Genomic DNA, 23,677 nt, shown 5'->3' on the forward strand with positions numbered 1-23,677 from the left:
CACCCGGTCGAAAAGGGACCCCTGAGGCTTTGGTCAGCATAGTCGACCAGGCTGTTAAAAGTCCAGTCAGCGGTGCTACGGGTCCGTGCTGCACCCCAGAAGTGGCCAGCAGGTCCAGCTCCTGAGGGTGCGTGGGGGACACAGGGCACCGCATGCTGCCCTCACCCCAAGCACCAGTTCTGCAGTGCCTGCGGGCGAGGGCAGTGCGCAGAGCTGCCTGCTGTACCTCCACCTAGGAGCCAGACCTGGTGGTTGCTTCTGGGGCGCAGCACGGTCCGCGGTGCCAGGACAGGCAGGAAGCCTGCCTTAGCTCCCCTGCTGTGCCACTGACCAGGAACCGCCGGAGGTAAGCCCGAGCCCCAACCCCCTACCCCAGCCATGAGCCCCCCCCAAATCCCTCATCCCTGGCCTCACCCCCCTGCCTCAGCCCAGAGTCCCCTCTCACACCCTGAACCCCTCTGCTCCACCCCCAACCCCAGAGCCCCCTCCTGCACCCTGAACCCCTAATTTCTGACTTCCTGCCCCAGCCCAGTAAAAGTGAGTGAGGGTGGGCCACCGAGGGAGGGGGAATGTAGTGAGCGGGGGGGGCAGGGAGCTTACAGGGAATGGGACTAGGGCTGGAGGGGAAAAAACGTTGCAGAGTCGGTTTCCTCCATTTCTTCTTTTACCTTTTCCCTTCGATGTGAGAGCTACTGTGTTTCAGCCCCCTCCATTTACATCAGAAGATAGGGCCTGGTCTTAAGTTCATATCTCTGATGTCTTATTAAACACACCTAGTTTCAACCAACAATAAAAGGCTGTTTGTTTGCCACATCTTTCTCTTCAGTTTTTTTCCCCAGCACAAACTGCCTCATTTCATGTCAAGGAAAATAAAATTCATAAGTTAGCTGCTCATCCACTTCAAGTAGGAAATTGGGCGTGCAAATGCCACGGATAGATAATCCATCTAACAAAGTTCATGCTGTCTGGGCTATAACTGTGCAAAGGAACAGAGCCAGCTCCAGCGTATACAGTATATCTTCTGTAAAATGATTTATCACATTGTCTGTGTATTCCTCATTAGTAATGTATGAAAAAGCCTTATCGTTTGAAGAGAGGAGTTCTTTAATTCCTGGAAATAATGGGGGGGGGGTGTATACATATGCATAACATTTACCAGCACTTTATCTTGTGGTATACTTTGAAAGTACTGAAGCAAAGGTGTCTACAGTTAATTCATTACATAAAACTAATGTTATAATTCTGGGGAAAGACTAAATAGCATAACCATTCAGGCTTAAAAATGCCTTCATGGTAGAGGTTTTCTAGGCACATAGTACATTGCTGTTCAAGTCTGTTACCAAACATTGAGAGATTTGGTGCTGAGATGTTCAACTTTTTTTGAATAGATGGAGCTATTGGACACTTAAGTGGTTTTACTTTGTGCAGCAATTAAAATCTTCTTAACCCTTTTCTGGCTGACAGCTGCCCATCACTCATCAATGTTCCATTGGAATGCTGGCACTTAGAGGGAAAATAATCAGTATGTGATATACTCTTCCATGTGCATTTTGAGAGGTATGGTGCTGAAGGGATACTATCGGCATGTTTAGGCCCAAAGTGTCACTTCCTTAAAACAAAATAAATCCCATGAGGCATCCCTATGGAGAGAAGGAGGAAGGGGAGAATTTAAGAGTTAAATAGTTGTTTTAAAATGTCTCTTCACCAGGGACCCCAAATACTTGTTTAAAATCTATATTTGTACAGCATCCTTAGCAAACGCTTCTTGGGTTAACTTTCTGTTGGAGAGAGACCTCTCCCATATGTGCTGTGTTTTTTATCTGGTAATAAAACTGGGATATTGTCAGACTTGAGGTATCTCAAAAAAGGAGTGGCTGAGCAAATTGATCAGCAGGTCACCTGGACTTGCTGGTATGCATCCAAGAGTCCTGAAAGAACTTAATAAGTGAAGTAGCTGAGCTGCTACCAAAAATATTCAGTCTGTCACCAAAATCAGCTGCTGTATCAGAGAATTGTTTTCATCATTCGCTTTTAGCAATTAAGTCCTATTTTTGCTTTTCAGCATTTGTTTGGGGTGAACAAATATCTGAAGTTGAAAGAGATGGTCGCAGTCCGGGGGCTGCATGCAAACTGGTTGTCAAAGTAAAAGGTTGCATAATGGTGTACCAGGAAACACTTGAGTTTAGTTGCTTGTTTTGTAACTGTGGTTTCCATTTGTTGAACTTTACCAAGTTGTTGAGTACTGCAATTGAGAAACTTCAAGTCATTCAGTGTGCTAATAGATATTCATTGTGGAGCTCAATCCTGCGAGGTGTAGAACACTTGGGGGTTCTCCAAATATTCCACTACCTTCAGTAGGAGTAGAGGATATTTCTTTAATGCGTTACTGCGTGCCTGCAGCACCTCACAAGATTGCACCCTGTGCCCTTACACGTTGAATGTCTTAAGATTTCACTGCTAAGGGAACAAACTGAATACCATTTGAAATGTATTTTCCATATTGACTTGAACAAATGACCAGGAAGAGTAGTAAGTTAATTATTTGAATTGTAAAATAAGTGTTGTCCAGTGGATAGTGCGAGAAACTGTCAGAAGGCCTGGATTCTATTTCTGACTTGAAAGTCATTCAACTTTTTGTGCTTCCCTATCTGAAAATTAGGGATAACATGCACTTTTGTAAAGCACATAGTAATCTTTGGGTGAAAGTTGCTATGGAACATTATGAACCATAGTGATTTATATGTGCAGCTCCCCTGAGGTGGCAGTGAACATAGTCCTGCAGCTATGCCACCTGTGTTCCACTGTGACTTTACTAGAAATCTGAAGCTGCGACTTACCATAAATCTGAAGCACCATCAAATCTGAACAAGTCAGTGATGAGCCAAGAAAAGCCCAAGGAACTTCAGGGAGCTGTTTGTGTAATGTGTATCCACAGCCATTTGTAGTGCAGCAATAGTCACAGTTTTATTGTAATTGTTCTGTGCTCTGCTGAATTAATGTATAAACTGGCTTTCATAGCATGCCCACAGGGGGGAGTATTTGCCTGTTAGGCAGTCAACACATTTTTAACTAACAGAGCCTAAGATCAGGTGTATAAACGTTAATGTTCATATATTCCTACATAAAAGTTGAAAAAGGTGAACTCATAAAGCTAAGTAGGAACCACTGCAGTCAGGATTTTTTAATTGGGAGTTTACTAGTAGTTGAGCACTCATTGAACTAGGGCAACTCTAGAAGATAAAAATAAAGACAGAATTATTTAACTCTACTTACTATTCTCTCCCATAAGCAAGCCAGTATGTTCATATTTCAGAACTTCCTACTAATATCCAAGTAATAAATCAGACAAAATGCAGGTTTTAATATATCCAGCTCTCTTCTTCTAATGTTCATTGGGGAAACATACACAAGTTTTACCAGGAGATTAAGATTTTTTTAAATGTAGTGGTCCTGGAAAAGGTGCTAGTAGGCTGACAACCCTGGAGATTAAATTCCTCCTCAGAACCACTGGAGTACAAATGGCAGATTTTCCCACATACCATTCAATGTCCCTCAGTCCTCACCTGGAAGGTCCACTTCTAGGAATGACAGGCATTGTTTGGTTACCATTCCCATTACATCCTTGGCCTCTGTGCTGACGCTGCCAAGAAGTCATTTTTGTGAACTTGTCCTTTGGGAGCTAAACTGGCATTACCAATGCATTTATACATAGCCCACTGCATAGTAACTTCTCATTACTGGGCTGGATTTGAGCTGTGATCTAGAGGTGAAAGGCTCCATCTCCCATTTCCTTTGTTCTGTTCCATCAGCATAACAATCCTGAACAACAGTTTTGCAAAAAAAATTCTGTGCTTTCTGATCTGGGTGGAGACCCCCAGTCTCTTGCACCATGGACAGGCTTCTGTCTATAGCAATAGACGCTCAGTGGAAAGACAAGGTTTTGTCCCTGGAGCTTATCGCATCACTGATATGTAACATCTTGCAGAAGCTGATTGGCTGTCTTATGATACAGTGATTGCAATAAGTTATTCCTATCTAACTGAACCAGAATCAGACTCCCTTGCACAATAATGCCATGTTTTTGGGTGAAGATTTTCTTGCATTTCTTGATGGGTACAAAATTTTAGCATCCTAATATTATATTACTAGGTAGCTGATAAGGAGATTCCTCAGTCTGTGAAATTGTTAATGGCATGGTCCAGCATCCATCAAACAGGAAAAGTACATTTTGGCATATGGTTTTAAATACTATTACTTTGCCCTGTAGAGTTTTATTGATCTTAAGTTTATTTTCCCAGAAAATAATGTGTAAACTAGCTTAACCCATCCCTCCCAAACGCTGAGCAATGTACCCACCTCCTCACCAGAGTAAGTGCTAATTCTTTTCCTAATAATCCATACTTGCTGTTCTAGCTATTTAGGATCATTTTAGCATAGTATTCTTTTCCACATCTCCCCTCTTATACTTTTCAGTTGTTAAGAGGTCTCAGTCCAAAACTTTTGTTAGTAACAGATTAATCTTCAATACTTTCCATGGCATACAACTAACTGGGGGAAATGACGACCATCCATCTGGGTTCCTGCGTCACACAGCAAACTCTGGTCCCACTGTCCTTAAGCCACCTCTTCAAAACGGTACATGGGACTCGCCCATGTTTTCTGAGGAACCACTCACCCCTCATGATCACAACCTCCCGTAACAGCGCCGTTCCACTGGATCCATGGAACTGTCAGCCTCAAGACTGGCTTTCTACTTTAAGAGACCAAGCCTTCTTGGCTTCTGGCCCACAAGTTCTCGTTCTCCAGGGGGCTGGGATGACCGCTAGTTCCTCTAATTAAATCAACTATCTAAAGTGACAACTGTTGAAACACTTTGTGGCTATCATGTCAGTTCTTGTTTACTTGTCCTTTTCTTTCTGCACCCATCACTGAGATCGTTGTTCCTTTTTTAATGCCTGGTACTCAAAGGAATTTTGATAATTCACCACCCCCATTATCTCTTTTTCTGTGTATTGTTATATTTTCTTTTACCAATCTCTTACTTTAGTAATCTCCATTTCAGTTTGACTTTGTATGCTCTTTTCATTCGTAGGCGCTCTGGTGATCTTTTAATTTAGCTTTAGCAAAGTAGAAATATCAGTTTTGTTTTTATAGTTTTGTCTGTCGTTCTTGTGCTAGTGCTGCGATGTTGTTAATGATGCTTGTGCTGCTGCTCTTGGAGCGCCAGTGTTAGCTGAACTAGCAGAGCGTGCAGCGTGTTGATTCTGTATGAGTAATGTCGAAGTCTGCTGAAAGACCACAGGCTCAGTTCAGTGGCGAAGGCACTCAGCCAGGTTCATTGTCAACAAAACACAGCGCTAGTGCCTCATAGGAACTCCGGGTACCCTAACCCATGTATGCCCACAATAAGGTGCCAGCTCAGCTAACATAACATAACGTTATCCCCTAGGCCAGTACAAAGATGCCCCTCCCTCCACTCTCCTTTTATCCATTAGTACAAATAAGTTGCATTATTACATTTTATATGCTGTTCATTATTATCCTGTCATTCCATCCTTCTCTTACGGGGGCGTCAATGTGTTCCTGTACCATCTGTTTGTAGTTACCTGAGAGCTCTGGGTGTTTTTGTTCCATCCGCTCAGGCCAGGAGTGTGCTTACTTGGTTAGCCAATACCTGGCATGTTACTATTCTGCTAAGGCCAGGCCTACTTTTGGTTCACCCTGGCAGCTATGCCTAGGGTTCCAGCAAGGCCAACAGCCTTTATTGCTTAACAGCTAGGAGCACTGCACTCCAAGCCATATCTCTGAAGTCTTCCACCATACATGAGAGCAAACCATGAGCAGCGGCAAGTAAAGTGCAACACGAAGCTCCCTCATGCCTCGCTACCACTCATGTTCATCTGCTGTCTTAGAGATTGTTGTGAGTATTTCTCTTTGGATACTATCATCAAAAGATTGAGAGATGGAATTATGAGTGAAAAGTATTTTCTCTGCTCAGTAGGATGTTGGTTTTGAGAGTCAATAATATATGGCTGAGGCTCTGGGTATCTGAGAACCCCTAACCCCGCCATGGCAGTTGAGGTCAGCTGAGGTGCTTGAGTTAATAATTCCTAGATTTAAAACAAGAGGATTTATAGAAGGGTATTCGGGGTGCTCAGTTCTGACTCACTCTGTTGATGTAAGGTGGGAACGTGTACTTGCCTTCCTGGCTAAGGGCAAGGCCTGTCTATTTAGCTTGCTGTGTTCTTAAACTCCTCTATTTGCCTAATGGAAGGAGAGAGTAAGGGGAGAGGAGAAGTTGTAAGATACCTTTTCCCCCAGATCTGTACTACCCCTGTTTGTGTACTGTAACAAATGTTGTACTTCCAGAAGAGACATCTTATAAATAAAAATATAATGCTCGTAAAATTGGAGGGACAGGATGAAATATTGTGACCTTTCATGTAGTTGTGGATGACTCTTAAAATGTTCAGTGAGGCATATCTCAGAGAGGGATGGAGCCTATTGGGAAGGCCAGAGTGGGAAGGGATTGGAAGGACAGTCACTATCATGACTGGATCCTTTTCAAAACTGGTCAGCTGAAACATTGTGAGTCAGAGTTTTAAGTGAAAGCTTACACTTATTTTTCTAAAACTGGCTTGCTGTCCTTCCTTTGGCCAGTAGATTGAAAATCAAGAAACAACTCTGTAATTATCTAGATTTTGTTTTGTTTGCTCTTTAGTGAATAAAACTGGATATTAAATATGTGAGATTGCAAAAATGGACATTGATCTTTTCTTATATTGTGCTGCTTTTCTATAAGGATGCTAATGGGAACCAAAGATCAAGGTACAAATAGGAAGGGTAAAGTACTGGGGAGAGCTCTGATATTGAATATGAGGTCATATTGAAAATTTCAGTTCTCTTATTTTGTATGCAAGACTGGCCCAAGTTATCTTAGGAACCACTTGGTCTCTCATGGTCATGACTTCCTGTGACAGCTCCATTGCACAAGTATAGTGGAACTGTCAGCCCCATGTGATTTGTTTCATAGACAGAGTTTTCTTGGTTTTTGGGTCACACATTCCGTGTCGAGAGGTTAGAATGACCACAAACCTCAGTTCCTCCAGAGGACTACACAAAACCCACTCCTTCAGTCCAGCCTTCCCACAGTAACACCAATAAAAATCAAATGCACAAATCTAGTCCCTGTAGACTAGAGGAAATAAAGATCTTTCTGGGTGCTTAATTCTGTGGTGTGCTCCAATAAAATAGTGATGGACTGAGACTCAAGTTTTGTTGTTTAACTGAACCTTTTTGTGTGCCCTCACTTGTTTAAGAATAAGTTTCTTCCTCCCCAAGACTTGCCCCCATTTCTGCCCTCTCCTCCACGAGAGACTCCAACTGTTACCTCCTTTCCCACAACCCAACAAATAGTCACCTTATTCTCTAAGCAATGTGTGCCCTTCCTGTTGGCTACAAGAGATTCAGCTGAGAGACTTACCGTGGGTTCTCCATCTGTGTGTCTGAGCTAGAGGTTGTTTTAACAACTATGGAGTCTTAAAAGGCTGCCTTGGTTGGCGCTCGGCTGCATATTTGAGAGTTGGCATCGTGTCCATGGGAACTGGCATTGACATTGTTGGTCCTCTTTCTTGACTTTGGACCAGTTTTTGTCCTGTTTGTCTGCAGAAGTTGTCTTGTATGAACAGTTCCACATACGATGAGAATTTTCAAAAACTAAGGACAGGACTATTAAAGGGTGACACTTAGAAAGCTGAGCATTTTGAGCCTCGTTAGGTTGGATTACATGGTTTCCCCCCCCCCACACACACACACTTCTTGCTGAGCAGCAATGAAGAAGGAATAATCCATCACGGGTTACAAAGAAAGCTATACATGATAAATGGAAGCATGTACATTTAGCATGTACTCTCTAGACAGGAATGGAAAAAAGGTGAACTTGGTAAGAAAATGAGAAGATTTTGATGACCAAAGTGCTGCTAGAACCATGATTGATGCTTGGGAGAGCTAATATGGGAGAACAAACTTTTCAGAAAATATGTAATTGAGAGTGCTTTCAATATTGAAGTATCAGAGGGGTAGCCGTGTTAGTCTGGTTCTGTAGAAGCAGCAAAGAGTCCTGTGGCACCTTATAGACTAACAGACGTTTTGCAGCATGAGCTTTCGTGGGTGAATACCCACTTCTTCGGATGCAATATCGAAAATGTAAAATTTAAAACCAAAAATTGTACAGAGACCAGCTATGTAGGTTTTTGGCTGTTTGATTATATGAACAAAACTGTTTTATTTTAACTGCAGAATAGAGGCATATTGTAATTGTGACATAGCAATATGGCGAACAACTTAAAAAAATGTACCTTAAAACATTTTAACAGAATTTTAATAGCTTGACTGCTAAATAGAACTGCAAGGGATTTTAAATTGGCATGTCTTTCCTTAATACAAGAATGTTAACCCTTTTACAAGGCATAGCTAGTATATTTGTTGTATTACTCTAAAATGAAGCCTCATTGAAAAGGCATCTTAATTACTCAGTCCCGAATATTTGAGTACAGATGTGAACAGATTAACTTTGAATAGTCATGTTTAATACAAGTAAATAAACTGACTTGTCAGATGTGAAAAGCCTTTCAAGAGAGAGACAGGATTTTTTTTTTGTTTGCCAAGAACGCATGCTGAATGCTGGCACACTCCAGGCAGTACCCGAGCATGAATCCAAGAAAATAATTTACTTTTCCTCTCCTTTGTCTTGTTCGTTCATTTCTAGAATTAGTACCTACCATTGTAAATGCTGCTTTATTTATTTATTGTGGTGGTGTGTTTAAAGTTCCTTGAAACAAAAGTAATGTAACAAATAGCTCTCTGCTCTATGTAGGTGTGTTGCTTTTACTGTCATGCTTCTGTCCATTGTGGTATTTAACACCTATCAATTTTTGAAGAATCTGTAGTAGCTTTTAACGAATTTAGTTGAGATCCCTCTCCCCGCCCCCATTTAAAATAACACGGGTAATAGTGGAATGTTGCTTCTAATTGGACAACCCCAACTTATTTTTAATTGCTGTGAATAACATAAAATTGTTTAAAAACTAGATAATGCCATGTGATCAATAAAATACTAAATCTGCCGTATTGTGTATATATAGAAGTTAAATAGTTTTAGATGAACCATCTTTCAGACATGATACCAATAAGAACATCAGGCATTTATATAGAACCCATCACCCTATTATCACAGCTCATGCCACGTGGCTTGGGTTAAAAGAAGAAAACCACATATAAGGAACAAATACACCAAAACCCAACTCCCTGAGAATCCCATAGCTTTAATAGTCATAGTCTAGGAAAATCTTGGTACCTACATAGCATGCAGGGGGTAGTGATAAACTAAACACTGGTGGGTAATGAAGCTGACAATGGGGTGACAACAGAACTGGAGTGGCTAGGAAAACACCTTAACAAAGAGTTGCATACGGCATAATATCACATAATTTAAGAATTAATCTGAAAAGGTTGCAGAGCCTACTGAAAGGATGAAAATGCATCTGTCTTGGTAAAGTGGTGCCGAGAAGAGTTGACTTCTTAGAGTTGACATTGGTATCAGTGATTACATGTGGAAAAGTAGAAGAGGGGCATTAAATCTACAGCAAAAGAACACATATCAGTGATGCAATAGTAAACATTGAAGGGATTGTAGCAGCTAAGCCTCCAGAATGAGAAGTTGTATCACCTTTCAATGTCGACGACTTTGGAAGTTTTATGGTTGATGGAGCTTTGTCCGTGTTGGGCTGGGTGATGAAGACTGTCTTATCTTTGTGGTTGCTGGTGGGGTGGGTGGTGGTGATTGTGTTGTCTTTGTCGTTGCTGGTGAACGCTGTCTTATCTTTGTCGTTTCTGGTTGAGTGGGTGGCGGAGACTGTCTTATCTTTGTTGTTGCTGGTGGGGTAGATGGTGGTTGGGGCCTCGGATTTGTCCTTGCTGGTCAGCCGGGTGATGGAGGTGGGCTGGATGTCGAGGGCAGTCTTGTCCTGGATGGTCTGATCGTGGGCTGTCTTATCCTTGTTGTTGGTGTCAATGAGGGCAATCTTGTCATTGTTTACACTGCCAATTAAATGGAGCTCACATAGCCCGAGAACAAGGACAGCCAGCTGTGATTTGAACAGCATCTTCTATTTTGGAGAGGGGGGAGAATGTGGAACAAATATCACAAATTTAAAAACTTTGTTTTTCTGGTAATCAGCAGACTGATCTAGCTCACTGCTCTCCTGATAAACTGTACTCATACAGTAAAACATTGGCCTATAAAGAGAATCCTGTTTGCAACTGCTATCAGAGTTCCTCCTTCCTACCTGAACACACTGCATTGTATGGCCTTTTTTTGTAGCACATAAGGATTGTCAGATCTGAATAAAGCAAAGGGAGCAGTAAACTTGCTTGAACCCATCAGCCATGATTCCTTAATCACATTTAGCAGACAGTGCAATAATTTTAGCCTTTTGGAAAACTTGACTCCCATTTATTCAGTTTAACCAATTTACTTAGTTCCTTTTTGTGCAAATTTTTTAAAGAACCATTTACTAAAAAGGCATGAGATCAATTAGTATAACATTGTCCAGTCAAAAAATACAGAATAATATAAGGTTCACATGTACTTACTCAACACGGAGTATAATTATTTTACATTTTAACAAAAGGTTCTGAGATCAGCACAGAAAGTTCTCAATGTATAAGCAAAATTTACATAAAACACATGTACGACTAGCCAACCTAAAATATGATTCCTTATAAAATATCAAGGCATCAGGCTTTGAGCTGTCTGTTCCCAAGCTCAAAATGCTTAAGGTAAAGTTCACAAGCCAGGTAAAAATTAAGCAATTAATACAATTTAGTGAAGGCTGAGACAATTTTAGCAAATCGTATAATTTCATACCTTTTTATTGTTTCAGATCCTCTTTAGGGAGAAATGAATTCAGTTGCTAGATATCCTTTGACTCTGAAACTACTGTCTCTAATTTTTAATTTCTTTCCTACTATTTAAGTATCACTTCATAATGATGTAATCAAAAGCCAACTAATAGCTGACTTGGTTTCATTGTTTACCTATGTCTGATTGGATTTCTGTTTCCCAAAGTAAATAACTTCTTTTAAAAATTCTAATCAGCATTGATTAAAGGAAGTAAAGTAATTCCCTGAAAGCATTTTAACCCTTCAAAATTTCCAAGAATGAGCTTATGCCTTGATCAAATCAGCAGCATTCAGGAGTTCTCTGAAGTTTCTGGATATGGTGGATTATTATGTAGAAATATGGGATATTCCTTGCTTATTTAGGTCAAGCAAGAGAGCATAACCAGCCCAGAGTTTGTTATAGGAAAAGAATGTTAGAAAATCAAGCATGCAATTAAGGTACATTTTTGGTGGTATAGTGTCTTTACATATAGTGTGTTAATGATGGTAAGGGACTAAATAAATTAATTTTTGAATGAGGCTCACATTATGTTGCAAATATATAACAAATCTGTTTCTTACTCTTAGCTGTGTCAGGAAAAAATTGGGGGAAATCCTCTGTTCTGAGTTCCTGCTAAATTGCTAACGAATTTTACAGGCATGTAACTTTCTGGCAGAGTGGGGAGAAATATGCTGATCTTACACTGCTTTTCAGCCCAAAGGTGAATTTTTCTACAAAGTTTGGATGTGTTTGATACAAGACAAGGTGTTTTTCTACTCAATCATTACTGTACTTTTATAAACGCATAGTAATTTTTGAGTTCCATCTTGACAAGGGGTTAAGACCATGCCTTGAAATAGCACTAAATACACCTTTACGTATCAATTGGGGTCAGTGGGCAGCATGGATACAAACAATTAGAACTTGGCCTAAGGGCGTGGCTACACTTGCAAGTTAGAGCGCATTAAAGGAGCCTCAGGTGCCCTAACTCCCGACCTGTCCACACTGGCAAGGCACTTAGAGCGCCTGGACTCAGCAGCTGGAGCGCTTCTGGTAATCCACCTCCACAAGAAGCATAATGCTTGTTGTGTCTCGGCTGAAGTGTGAACAAGGTGTTGCGTTACTGCGCTTTGAGCGGCCTCCAGAAATGTCCCATAATCCCCTTAAATCAAGTGGCAACTCCTGTCATTGTTTTGGAATTGGCTGTAGGAATGTGGATATCCCCTTTCAAAGCTCCGTTTCTGACAGCCAGCATGCTTATCTGCTCCGGGACAAAGCAAGCCATTAGTGTGGAATGTTGCTTGCTGTGAGTGTGTGAGAGAGATTGAGCTGCCACTGAAGATAGCAGCAGCAATTCGGCGGCAGCTCAATCGGTTGCCACTGTTTCCAGTGGCACTTCGGCGGAGGGTGTGGGGCCCTCTTAAGCACGGGGCCCGATTCCCGGGAATCAGGGGAATCTCCCTAAAGCTGGCCCTGAGGGGTGCTCTGAACTTACAAGGCAACATGCTGACACACTCTCAGCACCCCAAAAACCCACTCTCTCTCCCCCCACATACACACAATACACTCCCTGTCACACTCCACCCCACCCCCGCATTTGAAAAGTATGTTGCAGCCACTTGAACACTGGGATAGCTACCCCAATGCACTGCTCTTTGTGGCGTTGCAAGAGCTACTAATGTGGCCACACCAGTGCGCTTCCAGCTGAGAATGTAAACACTCGGCAGCGTTTGCCCTGCTGCAGTCTCCGAAGGCTGGTTTAACTCCCAGCGCTCTGTCTGCAAGTGTAGCCATGCCCTCAGTGTCTCGGACATGTCTGAAGAAATGTAATTTAGAACGAATAAGGCTGAGTGTGTGAACGTTCTGTAGAACAATATAAATAAGTATTTACCTACATACTGGTGGGATTATAGTGGCTCTAGAAGAAATATGGGATCTGCTCTGTCCACACTTGAATGAATGGTTTCACTTTTTCATTCCTGTAAAACGGTATTAAAGTGTTGAAAAGCTAAGATTCAAATATTAATAGAAATATTAAAGATAGGCAAAGGTGGGTGGAAGTGTTTTGCAGATGACAGCTTAATTCTTCTTAATTTCCTTTTTGCAGTGCTTGGATTGAGGAAATAATACAGACCGAGGGCATTTTTTTTTTCCTCATGAAAGTCAGTGCTGGAGAGCACTGTCTGTCAGGCACGATACTGTTTTTTTTTCGTTGTATAGTTGTACTAAAAAAAGTAATCCTGATTGGTGACCTATCTAGTGTTATAGTCCTGGTTGTGACTTTTAGTTCCTGATCTAAGCCCTGTCTCATGATATAAAGGCATTTATGTTAGGCCAAGTCCCCCCCATTCCCATCCTCCTCCAACAAAGGCAATCAAACCTATTCAGAAGAGGCAGCCAAATTCTGTGGGTAATTAGGCGGTGCGGTATAAATTCAAAATGGTATACTCCCCACGTTGCACTGCAGAGTGCACATGCATGTCAAGAGAAGGTTTGCAGGGAAGTTGAGGGGAAAACATGGGCTGCATGTAATAAATGTGTTAATTTGTTCAATGCCTTGTTGCATGCATCACTCACTGAGAAAATCTGCTCCCCTTTAGACTCAACTCATTCTGCCCTTTTTGCCTATGACTACACTACGGAGCTTTTAGCAACGTGGCTGCGCTGAACTTCCACCCCCCACAAGCGGGAGGAGCTTTGTACAAAGCACTGTTCGCTTTTCGCCAGCAAAACTTTTGTCATTCAGGGATGTGTGTGTTTTTAACACCCCTGAATGACAAAAGTTTTGCCAACAAAGTGCCAGTGTAGACATTTCCTTTTTCTTCCCCATCCTTTTTTCTGTTTCTCATCTCCTCTGTCCTTTCTCTGAATTTTTCCCCCTGTGGCAACTCCTAATTCCCAACCCAGTGTGCTTCATTCCCCCCCCCCCCCATTGTATATACTAAAAATGATCAGTGATTAAACAATGACTATTGACTCTGAAGTGTTAACGTTGCTCTTAAAAGCTGACACTCTAAATGGACTGACACCCTAAATGGCTTAACTGGGAACATGGGAGTTCATACCTATGAGTAAGGCAGTCCAGGGACTCAGGCTGTGGTCACTGCATTGATTATACCATGTTAGCCTTTGGAAGGTTATCTCTGCAGCTCTGAGGGCTAGAAGCTTTTTTTAATTTAATCGTAGATTCCAGAAAATCTGAAATTGTAGTGCAGGCCAGACCCAACTCGCAGGCAATATGTTTAACACTCCTACACTATGGAGATAGATTTTGCAGGGTTGGGTGGGGTTTTTTTTCGTTTGAAGTGTCTTTGAGGCAATAATGGTTTGTCATAAATTTTGGATAAAATTTTCCAAAGCACCATTTTCAAAAGTGACTTAGGAGCTTACATCCTGTTGTCCTTCAGTAGAAATTTGGTCTCCTAAGTAATATTTAACATTTTAAATCCTTTGTCTGTTGCTAATTTTCAGCCAGTTTTGTATAAAGTGTCAGCCTGGCAATACTAGTATATATAGTTGCAAGCTGTAACTACTGAGTAACAATGAAAAGGGTTGCTGCTAAAGATGAGCAATTAATATGCACAAACTGACATAGTGCTTAAGTACTGACATGAAATTAAGTTTAAAAAATCCAAAATTGTTAGCATATGCATGGAAGCAACTAATATTAAAACATTTTATGCACACAGGGAGATGATGCTGTATTGTGTTTTATAAGTATTCTGAAAAATTTTACACCTGATGAAGAACATTTTCTTAGGGGTGATTTGGATGGAATGATTTTACCATTTAAAGAAAAGCAAAAACTGATTCCATTGTGTCCACACCCAGAAGAGTCAAATTGAAACCTTGGTTTTTGTCATGGCTTTGTGATGTTTGTGTGTAACCATGGCAACAAGTGTTTTTTTTTTAAAAAGCATGAAAATATATTTGTAATCAAAGAATAGAATTAAAGCAAATACAGTACTGAACAAAATCTGAAGCTAGTGCATGTAATCCTGTGTATTTGCATTCATGTTAATTTATTTCTTTATTTTCTTCACATTTATCTTGAATGCAAATGACTTGCTGTTAGAGCAGTGAGTAAGTAGGCAAATATGTTATCCATTATGAATTCTAGTTGCTCAGCAACAGTGCTGGCAGAGCCTTATGATTTCAGCCTGCTTTCCTGCAAGCAGCCTATTGACCAGAGGACCTCTTAACTTATCCCTAGTGTAGGTAAATTTAAGACAGAAGGCTGGTCCTAAGATTTGGGGAGATTTTTTTTTCCAGTAACGTGAAGTGGGGGTCTGCATACTGTTCAAATCATAGGTGGAAAGGGATTCTCTGCTGCCACATATTCATGACTGCTTCAGATTACCTCTTAGCTGTGACTAATTGCTAATATTGTTGCCACCCACTCCTCACCTGCCTCAGCCCCTGTCCCTCTGCATGAGGAGGAAACCACAAAATGCCAGATGAAAACACAGGAGGCCAGTTTCCATCTCCAGCCTTATGTCAGTTATGGTAACCAGATAGCAGCTCGTAGTGTATGCAGTAATTACCTGCCCTAACCAAGTTTCTGGTTCTCCTGGACATGCTGGACAAGAGGATTTTTCCCTAGACTGCATTTAGCATTTACTGAACATGAACTAAGTGTTCGTTGGACACACCCTTAGAGCATTTCAGAGTTGCTTCCATGATTCATTCTGTCACACCCAACAAAACTTGACATGATTAAATGAATTGTGCGGCCAGAGTTTAGTATCTATGTAGTGTAGGAGAATGCTTCTGATTGCAGCCGAGGTGTGTCCAGTCATCTCGCCTTGTTCTGTGACCTCTGGCATATCTCACAAGCTAAGCAGGTTTTGACCAGTATATGTGAAGGGGAGATTTCCAAGAAATACCTGATTCAGGAAGTGGTGGATGGTTGGTGTCTCTTTTTTTCTCTCCCATCGGTACTAAGCTAATGCATCAGCATGCTTGGGATCACTGTGCTGCTGGCAGTGCCATCTATTAAATGTCCTGGCCAGTGGCCTGGAATACACCTGATGATGTGAGAGTAGACTTGAGGTAGAATTTTGGTCAAAGCCTATTGACACCAGTGGATAAATCTGTTACATCAGATTCAATGGCAGATAGGAAGGGTTGGTCAGATACTTCTGTTGGCCCTGATTTTATGCAGTCATTGAAGTTACATGGTAAGCTCTTAAGGCAGAGGTGGGCAAACTATGGCCCATGGGCTACATCCAGCCCCATAGGTCCTGGTCTGGGAGGCTAGCCTCAGACCCCTCCCCTGCTGTGTTCCCCCTCCCCCTCAGCCACAGGGCCGGGGGCTTGGATAAGGGACAGTGGGTCCCCGGGGGCAGTCAGGGGACAGGGAGCAGAGGCGGTTCTGAGGAGCGGGGGCAGTCAGGGGACAGGGAAAAGGGGGCGGTTGGATAGGGTAGAGGTTCAGGGGGGGCAGGGAACGGGGGGGTTAGATAGCAGCTCCAAGGCACAGATGGTTATTCATGAAAATTTTGCAGCCCTCTGTTGCTTTAGCATCTGGCATGGAGCATGTGCACTCACAGCAGATAGAACTCCGCTTCCTGCCAGCCTCTTCCTCTTCTACAAGGGAGACAGAGGCAGTTCTGTTTTCAGTGTGCAATCTTGATGAGGAGTTCCCCCGACCAGCCTCTCTGACAAAGGCACTGCAGACCCGTGGCTTCCAACTGTATCTTCAATTCAAGGAACTGGAATATGCTTCCTGCAGCACTTCTGAAAGCCCCTCCCAGCTACGCCCTATCCCCTAGTGCCTGGCTTTATTTCCAACTTCATTCCTACAGTGCTCCTCTCCATTGCCTCCTTCCACTTCCCAGGTAGCTAAAAGGAGGGTTGTAAATGTTCTATATCCCTCACCTAGCAGCCAAATGCGACAATAGCAGGCTGAACTTACATTCTAGTGGGGTCCCCTGGCTTTTGCTGCACCCTCATGCTGGATCCTGTGGCATGCTGGAAATTAAGCAACTGCCTGAAATGTGTGGGCAAACATTAACAAAGGCTTGTAATATTGAAATATTAAGTGAGTGATAGTGATAAATAAAGCTAAGATTTTTGTCATAGATATTTTTAGTAAAAGTCACGGACAGGTCGGAGGCAATAAAGAAAAATTCATGGAAGCTCATCATCTGTCCCTGACTTTTACTAATATCCATGACACAGTGGGGAGCTCAGCTGCAGGGTACCCACATTGCCTGCAGAGGCTGGGCAGCTATGGGGCCACTCAGAACTCTGCCCCTCCCCACCCCCTCTGTGGCGGCTCAGAGCTCTGTGGGAGGGGGGGACTGCCCCTGGCAGCCGGGTGCTGTGGGGTACCCCACTTGGTGGCATGGGCTCTCTGCGGCTGGCGTGGGGACACTGCTGCTCCTAGCCTCTGGGGCTGGATTCACAGAGGTTGCTGGAAGTCATGGATTCCGTGACTTCCGCAACCGCCATGAAAAAATCATAGCCTTAGTTATAAATTCAGTAAAACTCTTATTCCAATAGTTTTTCTCTGTATTTCGCATTGCTGCAGACCTTCAGTAGCATATAGCAAGTACCTTTGCTGCACAATTTAGTTCTACTCTGCAGCAGAGTACGTGGAACCATGCAAGTAAGTATAACTGCTCAGTAGTGTGCAGAATATAATACTCATGCTAAATTATGAGCTCATTCCCTTGAGACAAGGAAGTGGGCACATAAGATAAAATTGATTAGACAGTTCCTCTTAAATTTCGTTCTTTCTTGGCCATGATGGCTCTCAAAACACAAGGGTTTGTCTCAATGACAAATAAGTACATTCTACTATTTAATTAGTTGATCATCAGATATTTACTGTAATTGACATATGCGGTGTAATCTTGCATAGGTAAATTTGCTTGCAGTCCATTTTGCAGATCAAAATGAGTATGAAGGTACATCATGACCCACTCATGTCATGATTTTCCTTTTAAGTATAATGGAGTAAGTGGCTTTAGTTTGCTAGAGATGTGCATGAAATAAATTGTAAACGAATTACATTTAGCAGTCACTTTTTTATTTATTGTGCTTGTTATCCAAGAATGTCATAGTAGGTCTGTATTATCCCCTTTTTACAGTCTGGGGAATTGAAGGCACAGAGATGTGAAGTGACTTGCCCAAGGTCTGTCAGTGGGAGAGCCAGGAAGAGAAACCATTCCTTCGACACTCATTTCTCCTTCTGAAAAACTAGACCATGCTGCCGTCCTTGGTTTTTTTCCCCAATCCAGTAGATACTGGGGGGGAGGGATAGCTCAGTGGTTTGACCATTGGCCTGCTAAACCCAGGGTTGTGAGTTCAGTCCTTGAGGGGGCCGCTTAGGGATCTGGGGCAAAAATCAGTACTTGGTCCTGCTAGTGAAGGCAGGGGGCTGGACTCGATGACCTTTTAGGGTCTCTTCCAGTTCTAGGAGAGAGGTATATCTCCAATTTTTTTTTACCAAAATAATTTTCTTTTTAATTCCTGCATTTAAAACTGTGGCTCTTCATTCATATTAAAATATCGTTCATATTTATGAAGTAAACAGACAGACATGCCAACCATATTTCCACGAATAATAACTTGTGCTTAGTGAAACAGCTTCAGTTTACTTTATTCTCCCTCACCCTCTCTTGCATTTCATTTTAACTTAGAGGATCAGCACAGCTGTATTACAAGAATCACTGATTGGCAAATCAAGCAAGAAAAAGCAGATGTGTTACAGGCCTTTTATTTTTTCTGGATGTTTAATGACCAAACATACATAAAACCAGTACATAAAATTCCGATGTTTTATTTTTGTGCAAGGAAAATTAAAAATGTAAATACAAAATAAGCACGTTTCATAAAAACAAAGCATTTAATAGGTTAGTTTTACTCAGTACGACGTTAAAATAAGTAGCAGCTTAGTATCAAGACATTAATTGTGCACTTTTTTCTGTTAGAACGGTTACTTTCTTTAGAGCAAAGTCAATTTCAAAACTGAATTTCTTGTATTTGATTCACTCTTAGACTTGGATGGTTTTGCTCCAACTAGTTCTCACTGGAGTAAATGTGTTAATTTTTCAGAAGAAAATGCAAGCCCTTAGCCAATCAGAATTGCCACTGCGTTAAGCATTACAACATAGAATGAATACATCCCGCAAATGCTTGCTTTGGAGGGCGCGTGAGTGTTAAAAATATTTGTGGTGGACTCCTCTTTCCTTAAGGTAACGGTTGTGCTTTGTGGAGGCATTTTAGAGTAGTTTGTTAGCATTCTGCTGGTAATACTTAGGGTCATGGGAGTAGTGGATGATCCTGTTGAACTCATCATGCTTGAGTTCACATCAGTTGAATTTTTAATGTAGATAGTGTGTGTGGCTGCTGCTTCATGCGAACTAATTTTTCGAGTAGTCGAAACTTCTGGATAGAGGAGTAATGGTCTATCTGTGCTTGTAAATAATACAGTTTGGCTTAAGGTAGCACTTAATGTAACTTCATTTGCTCGAAATTGTTCACGTATTTTTGTCACTTGGATTGGGTCAGTTGCCATTGGAGAGCCATTTGTGTCTGCTGCCTTTGTTCCTTTACCTGGGAGGTTAGCGTCTGTAACTGTGGGAGCAGACAAAAGTGGTGTGGCATTAGTCCAAGACACAGTTTGATTGGGGCATGGAGACCCTATCACAATGGCTGCTGTTTCCTTCACCCACTTGAGCAAGTAAGGGATATTTTGCTTATCGTTGCATGACCATGGGTTGTTATAAAGTGTTATGACTTGTAGTTGAAAGAGCCGGTCAAAAGCTTTGTCAGGAATATATGTGAACTTGTTGTTGTGCAGATAAATGTTTGTAAGGTGTAGCAGCCTCACCAGTGTTCCTGGAAGTATTTGTGTTAAAAAGTTGTTTGATAGATCCACCGTCTCTATGTTGTAGGGCATATTGGTTGGAACTGTCCAAAGTTTGTTGCTACTGAGATTGAGAAACTTGAGACTGCTCAATGTATTGTTGATAAGTACCGCTCTTTCTACCATATTCCTGGAAACGTCAAGCACTTTAAGATTCCACTGGTAAGCTGTATCAAGTTTCTGAAGAACTTTAATATTGTTACCCGTGGCGCATATTTCCCATAGAGACTTGGGCAGATGAGCAGGAATGTTCTTGAGCCAATTATTTGAAATATCGAGGGTCCTCAAATTGGTGAACCGGGTCAGCTGATGATCAAGATCAACAAAGTGGTTAAAAGACAAATTTAAATATGTAATGTTGTCTTGAAGTTCATGTGGCAGTGTAGTCAAGTTTCTGCCAGAACAGTCCACATTTCTGTTGTTTCCTGAGCACGTACACTTAGAAGGACAAATGCACAGAACAGTGGGAATAAAAATCAGGACCAGTAGACAAGGACGTGTTTTCAGTATCTGGTATTCCATTGTTGCCTGAAATTAAATATACCAAAGTGACACCATTATAATATAGATAATATACTTAATACATTTGTAAGGGTCATCTTTGCACTGGTGGCTTGCTGGAGAAATTGGATAAAAAAATAATCTAAAAATATCCTTTGTGGTATAGTCCTTTTTATAATTGTTTACAAAACATCCCTCCATTTACAGGCATGTGTCTGGCAGAATGAAACTCATTTTTTCATCTCCCTTTCCCCCTTGAGCTCAATTAGGGCTTTCTTTCTAAAATGCAAGTCTATTCCAAATGTTATACAATGTCTGCTTTGTTTTTTAGTGATTTCAAGCCTATATTATTTTAGGAATAATGTGCTCTTTTACACAGATGGATGAAAAAATGGCTGTCAAATGGATCTGCCTTAAAAATCTCTGCAGTAATGTAGCAATCCCACACACACATGCACACTGTATTTGTCTTAATAAGATTTGTTGAAGTTCCTCTAGATAATTTGTTACAAACTCATTTGAAACCTGAAATCCGGATTCCACATCTCTATTCCAAAACAGACATTAGTAATGTTCTTCCTTTATATAACTTTACTCCCATTCTCTAAAGCTAGCCAACATGTATATTTGAAACCTGAATTAATGTTGGAATGAAATCTAACTGTCACTGCAGCAAATTTCTGGTGCATGCAATTGTTAGACCAATATTTTCAGTCTAATTTCTGTATCTTTAATTTTGCAGTAGGTTTTTACAATCAAAAACAAACCAAAAAACCCCACACTTACCACAGTCCCTTCTGCAGTATCAGTGCATCATTTCTCTGAAAGATTTATGCTTAAAGGTCGCCTTGTTCTGGAGAGTAGCTACAGTTCCTCTCTGTGGATTGTGCTTTCCTCTCCAGCTGCATCATATTGCTGTTAGCAGGGGCTCTGCAACCACCTGATCAGCACTACATCGGAGGACTGCAGAGCCGTTGTAGGTGCTGACTCAAATTTATTGCAAGGGGTGCATGCTCAACAAAATAGACAGGTTTTTAATTGAGTTACTAAACTTCTCTACATGCATCTTTTTCAAGATGTGGCTCCATCAAAATAAAACCTGTTAGTTTGACTACACAAAACAGCCAGTAGAATTTCTATAGCTCAGTTTTGCTTAATTGCTGATTTCCCCCTAAAAGCCTATTTACAACTGCTGTTCATATCTGCTGTGTTTTTGGTACCTTGGTTTTAATCTACACTTTTGTAATAATGTCTTTACAAATTAACTCTTGCTTCCTCTGCTTCAGCCTTCTTGAACTATACTGCCCAAGTCTTTCATAATACTTTCAAGTTGGAAGCATATATAAAATTTAATTTTCAACTGCTAAAATGAGATTGTCAGTGTATTCTATCATGTACAGTATAGTACTGTTTGGCATTTTTACAAATATCCTCAGTGAGACTTTATTTAAATTTGCCTCAAACAATCAACATAACAATCAATGTACAGCTTTATGCTATTTGTTTTGAATTTGATTATATAATACATGCATTTAAAATCCTTAATTTTTATAAAACTTTTCCTTCTGACACAGTGTTTCTGGCATCTTATGTAGCTATTTTTATCTTAGCTTTTCCTCTGTCAGTGAACAAAATGTAGATATAAAACTGAATGTTTTAATTGTCAATGACAATTTTTAAAAAATGCTTTGCGGTCGTTTATCTATTTTTGTATTATGTGCTAACAATATGCTCTGTGCAGCACATACAGATGCACACGCCCTGCTCCAAAGAGCTTACAATCTTAGAATTATAAACTGTTTCCTTCTTTGCCAAAATGTTATGGACAGCTGGTTTCAGCATCTGGCAGCTTATCCCTATGAAACTAAATATTCAGTGTGCTAAATTCTATTCTGGATCATATATCCTCATCAAAATAGTTAATTAAGATCCAAATAGAGGGTCATGTTCTGCTACCCCATTACTGTTAAAAGGGCTGCTCCAGTGAAACTTAATGTGGAATTTGGCCAGCAGAAGCTTTATTGCCAATGTTGATCCATGAGACAGAATACAGTTGAATTGAATTTCAGCTTGAGTTTTCAGAGCTGGCAGTTAGAAAAACATCTTTACTTTTAAGCTGAGTGAATTACATATTTAAGTTATTATGGGACAATAAACTTGGAATCCCAAGGCACCATATTTTACAGGAACCCCCTTTTCAGAGTAGAGCTACTTTTTAAAGAACGGACTCCCTTCTTTGACTAATGTATTTTTTTCAAACTAAAGCAGCTTTTATTTAAATGTTGTATAATTTCTTCCTAAAATCTTCAAAGAATCCACTTCATGGAAAATCTGGATTCGTAATACAGGCTGCTTATATTTTGAGTCTTTTTGATTAATCTTAAATATGGACTTTTCATGCTAAGTCCTATTAGGATTTCAGTTTCTTGGTTCAAATTCTTTGATCTTTAAAATGATTGCAAATGTATTCTCCTGATCTGCTTACATATAAATAAGTTTTATATTCTGCCACATACGGTTTTGCTATATAGCACACAGAAGAATTCTCTTGAGCAAGATCCACTATAAAATTCCACAAAGGTTCATCTTTGCCGAAACCTTTATTTCAATTGAAGGTTGTGGCATTGTAAATGTATTCGTCAATCAATATTCTTTGTCCAAACATACAGTACATGAAAGTTAACTCTGAGGCTCATGGCATGTTGTATTAATTTAACTCTTGTGAAGGTAAATTATGTCTTTTTCATTAAGACTTGCATGTTACAACTAAAAAATGTATATTAAGCTCAGAGCTTTTCACGAAGTTGTTTTGCAAACTCTGGGCCTAATTCTGCAATCTTTACATGTAAAACTCCATTTGACTCCAGCTAAAATCATAGGATTTGGTTCTCTTTAATAATATTACACTTTTATCCTATTCCTTTGAGAACTTATGCTCAGTGACATTTGTTACTCTCAGTTTAAAATCCATCTGAAGTCTAATTCTTTCTGTTTATTTCTGTGTGCCAGTAATAGACTTCCTCGTTCTCTTCTTCCCCTCTTTTTGAACAACATTGCACGTTGCTCATAATTACTCCAGATGCACTTTATCTTCCTGTTACACATGTTAACATATAACCACAGTACCGGGCCTTTGTACCTCTGAATAGACCTTCTTTGTACGTCTTGATCTTTAAATGTTGAATAGAGTTTAAATCAATTTTCTCTGAACTAACATTTATAAAATTTCTTAATAAGCATAAACGCTGCAATAGGCTCGTGCCCCGTTGATAAATATTTAGCATTGGCTGAGCTTTTTTTAGGAAACCTACAATCACCTCGCGCTCTGCTCTGCTAAGCTACGAATATAAAGCTAC

The 23,677-nt window shown here is 40.7% G+C and overlaps 2 protein-coding genes across 2 annotated transcripts in view; one reads left to right on the top strand and one right to left on the bottom strand.

Moving 5' to 3' along the window:
• NF1 (neurofibromin 1) overlaps nucleotides 1–23,677 on the top strand; it is a 169,223-nt gene that overhangs the window by 88,349 nt on the left and 57,197 nt on the right. The window lies entirely within an intron of this gene.
• On the bottom strand, nucleotides 18,755–21,194 carry OMG (oligodendrocyte myelin glycoprotein). Its single transcript, XM_044993593.1, has 2 exons — nucleotides 21,108–21,194; nucleotides 18,755–20,348 (listed from the first exon to the last, which is right to left on the bottom strand). Exon 2 carries the CDS (start codon nucleotides 20,340–20,342, stop codon nucleotides 19,023–19,025), a length of 1,320 nt encoding a protein of 439 aa, XP_044849528.1. The 5' UTR covers nucleotides 20,343–20,348; nucleotides 21,108–21,194; the 3' UTR covers nucleotides 18,755–19,022.

The sequence above is a fragment of the Mauremys mutica genome, chromosome 19 (assembly GCF_020497125.1).
Source record: "Mauremys mutica isolate MM-2020 ecotype Southern chromosome 19, ASM2049712v1, whole genome shotgun sequence".
NCBI classification, from domain to species: Eukaryota; Metazoa; Chordata; order Testudines; family Geoemydidae; genus Mauremys; species Mauremys mutica.

What these genes read in the sequence shown, in the direction of transcription:
- OMG (XM_044993593.1), bottom strand. Translation starts at nt 20,342, where the DNA reads ATGGAATACCAGATACTGAAAACACGTCCTTGTCTACTGGTCCTGATT.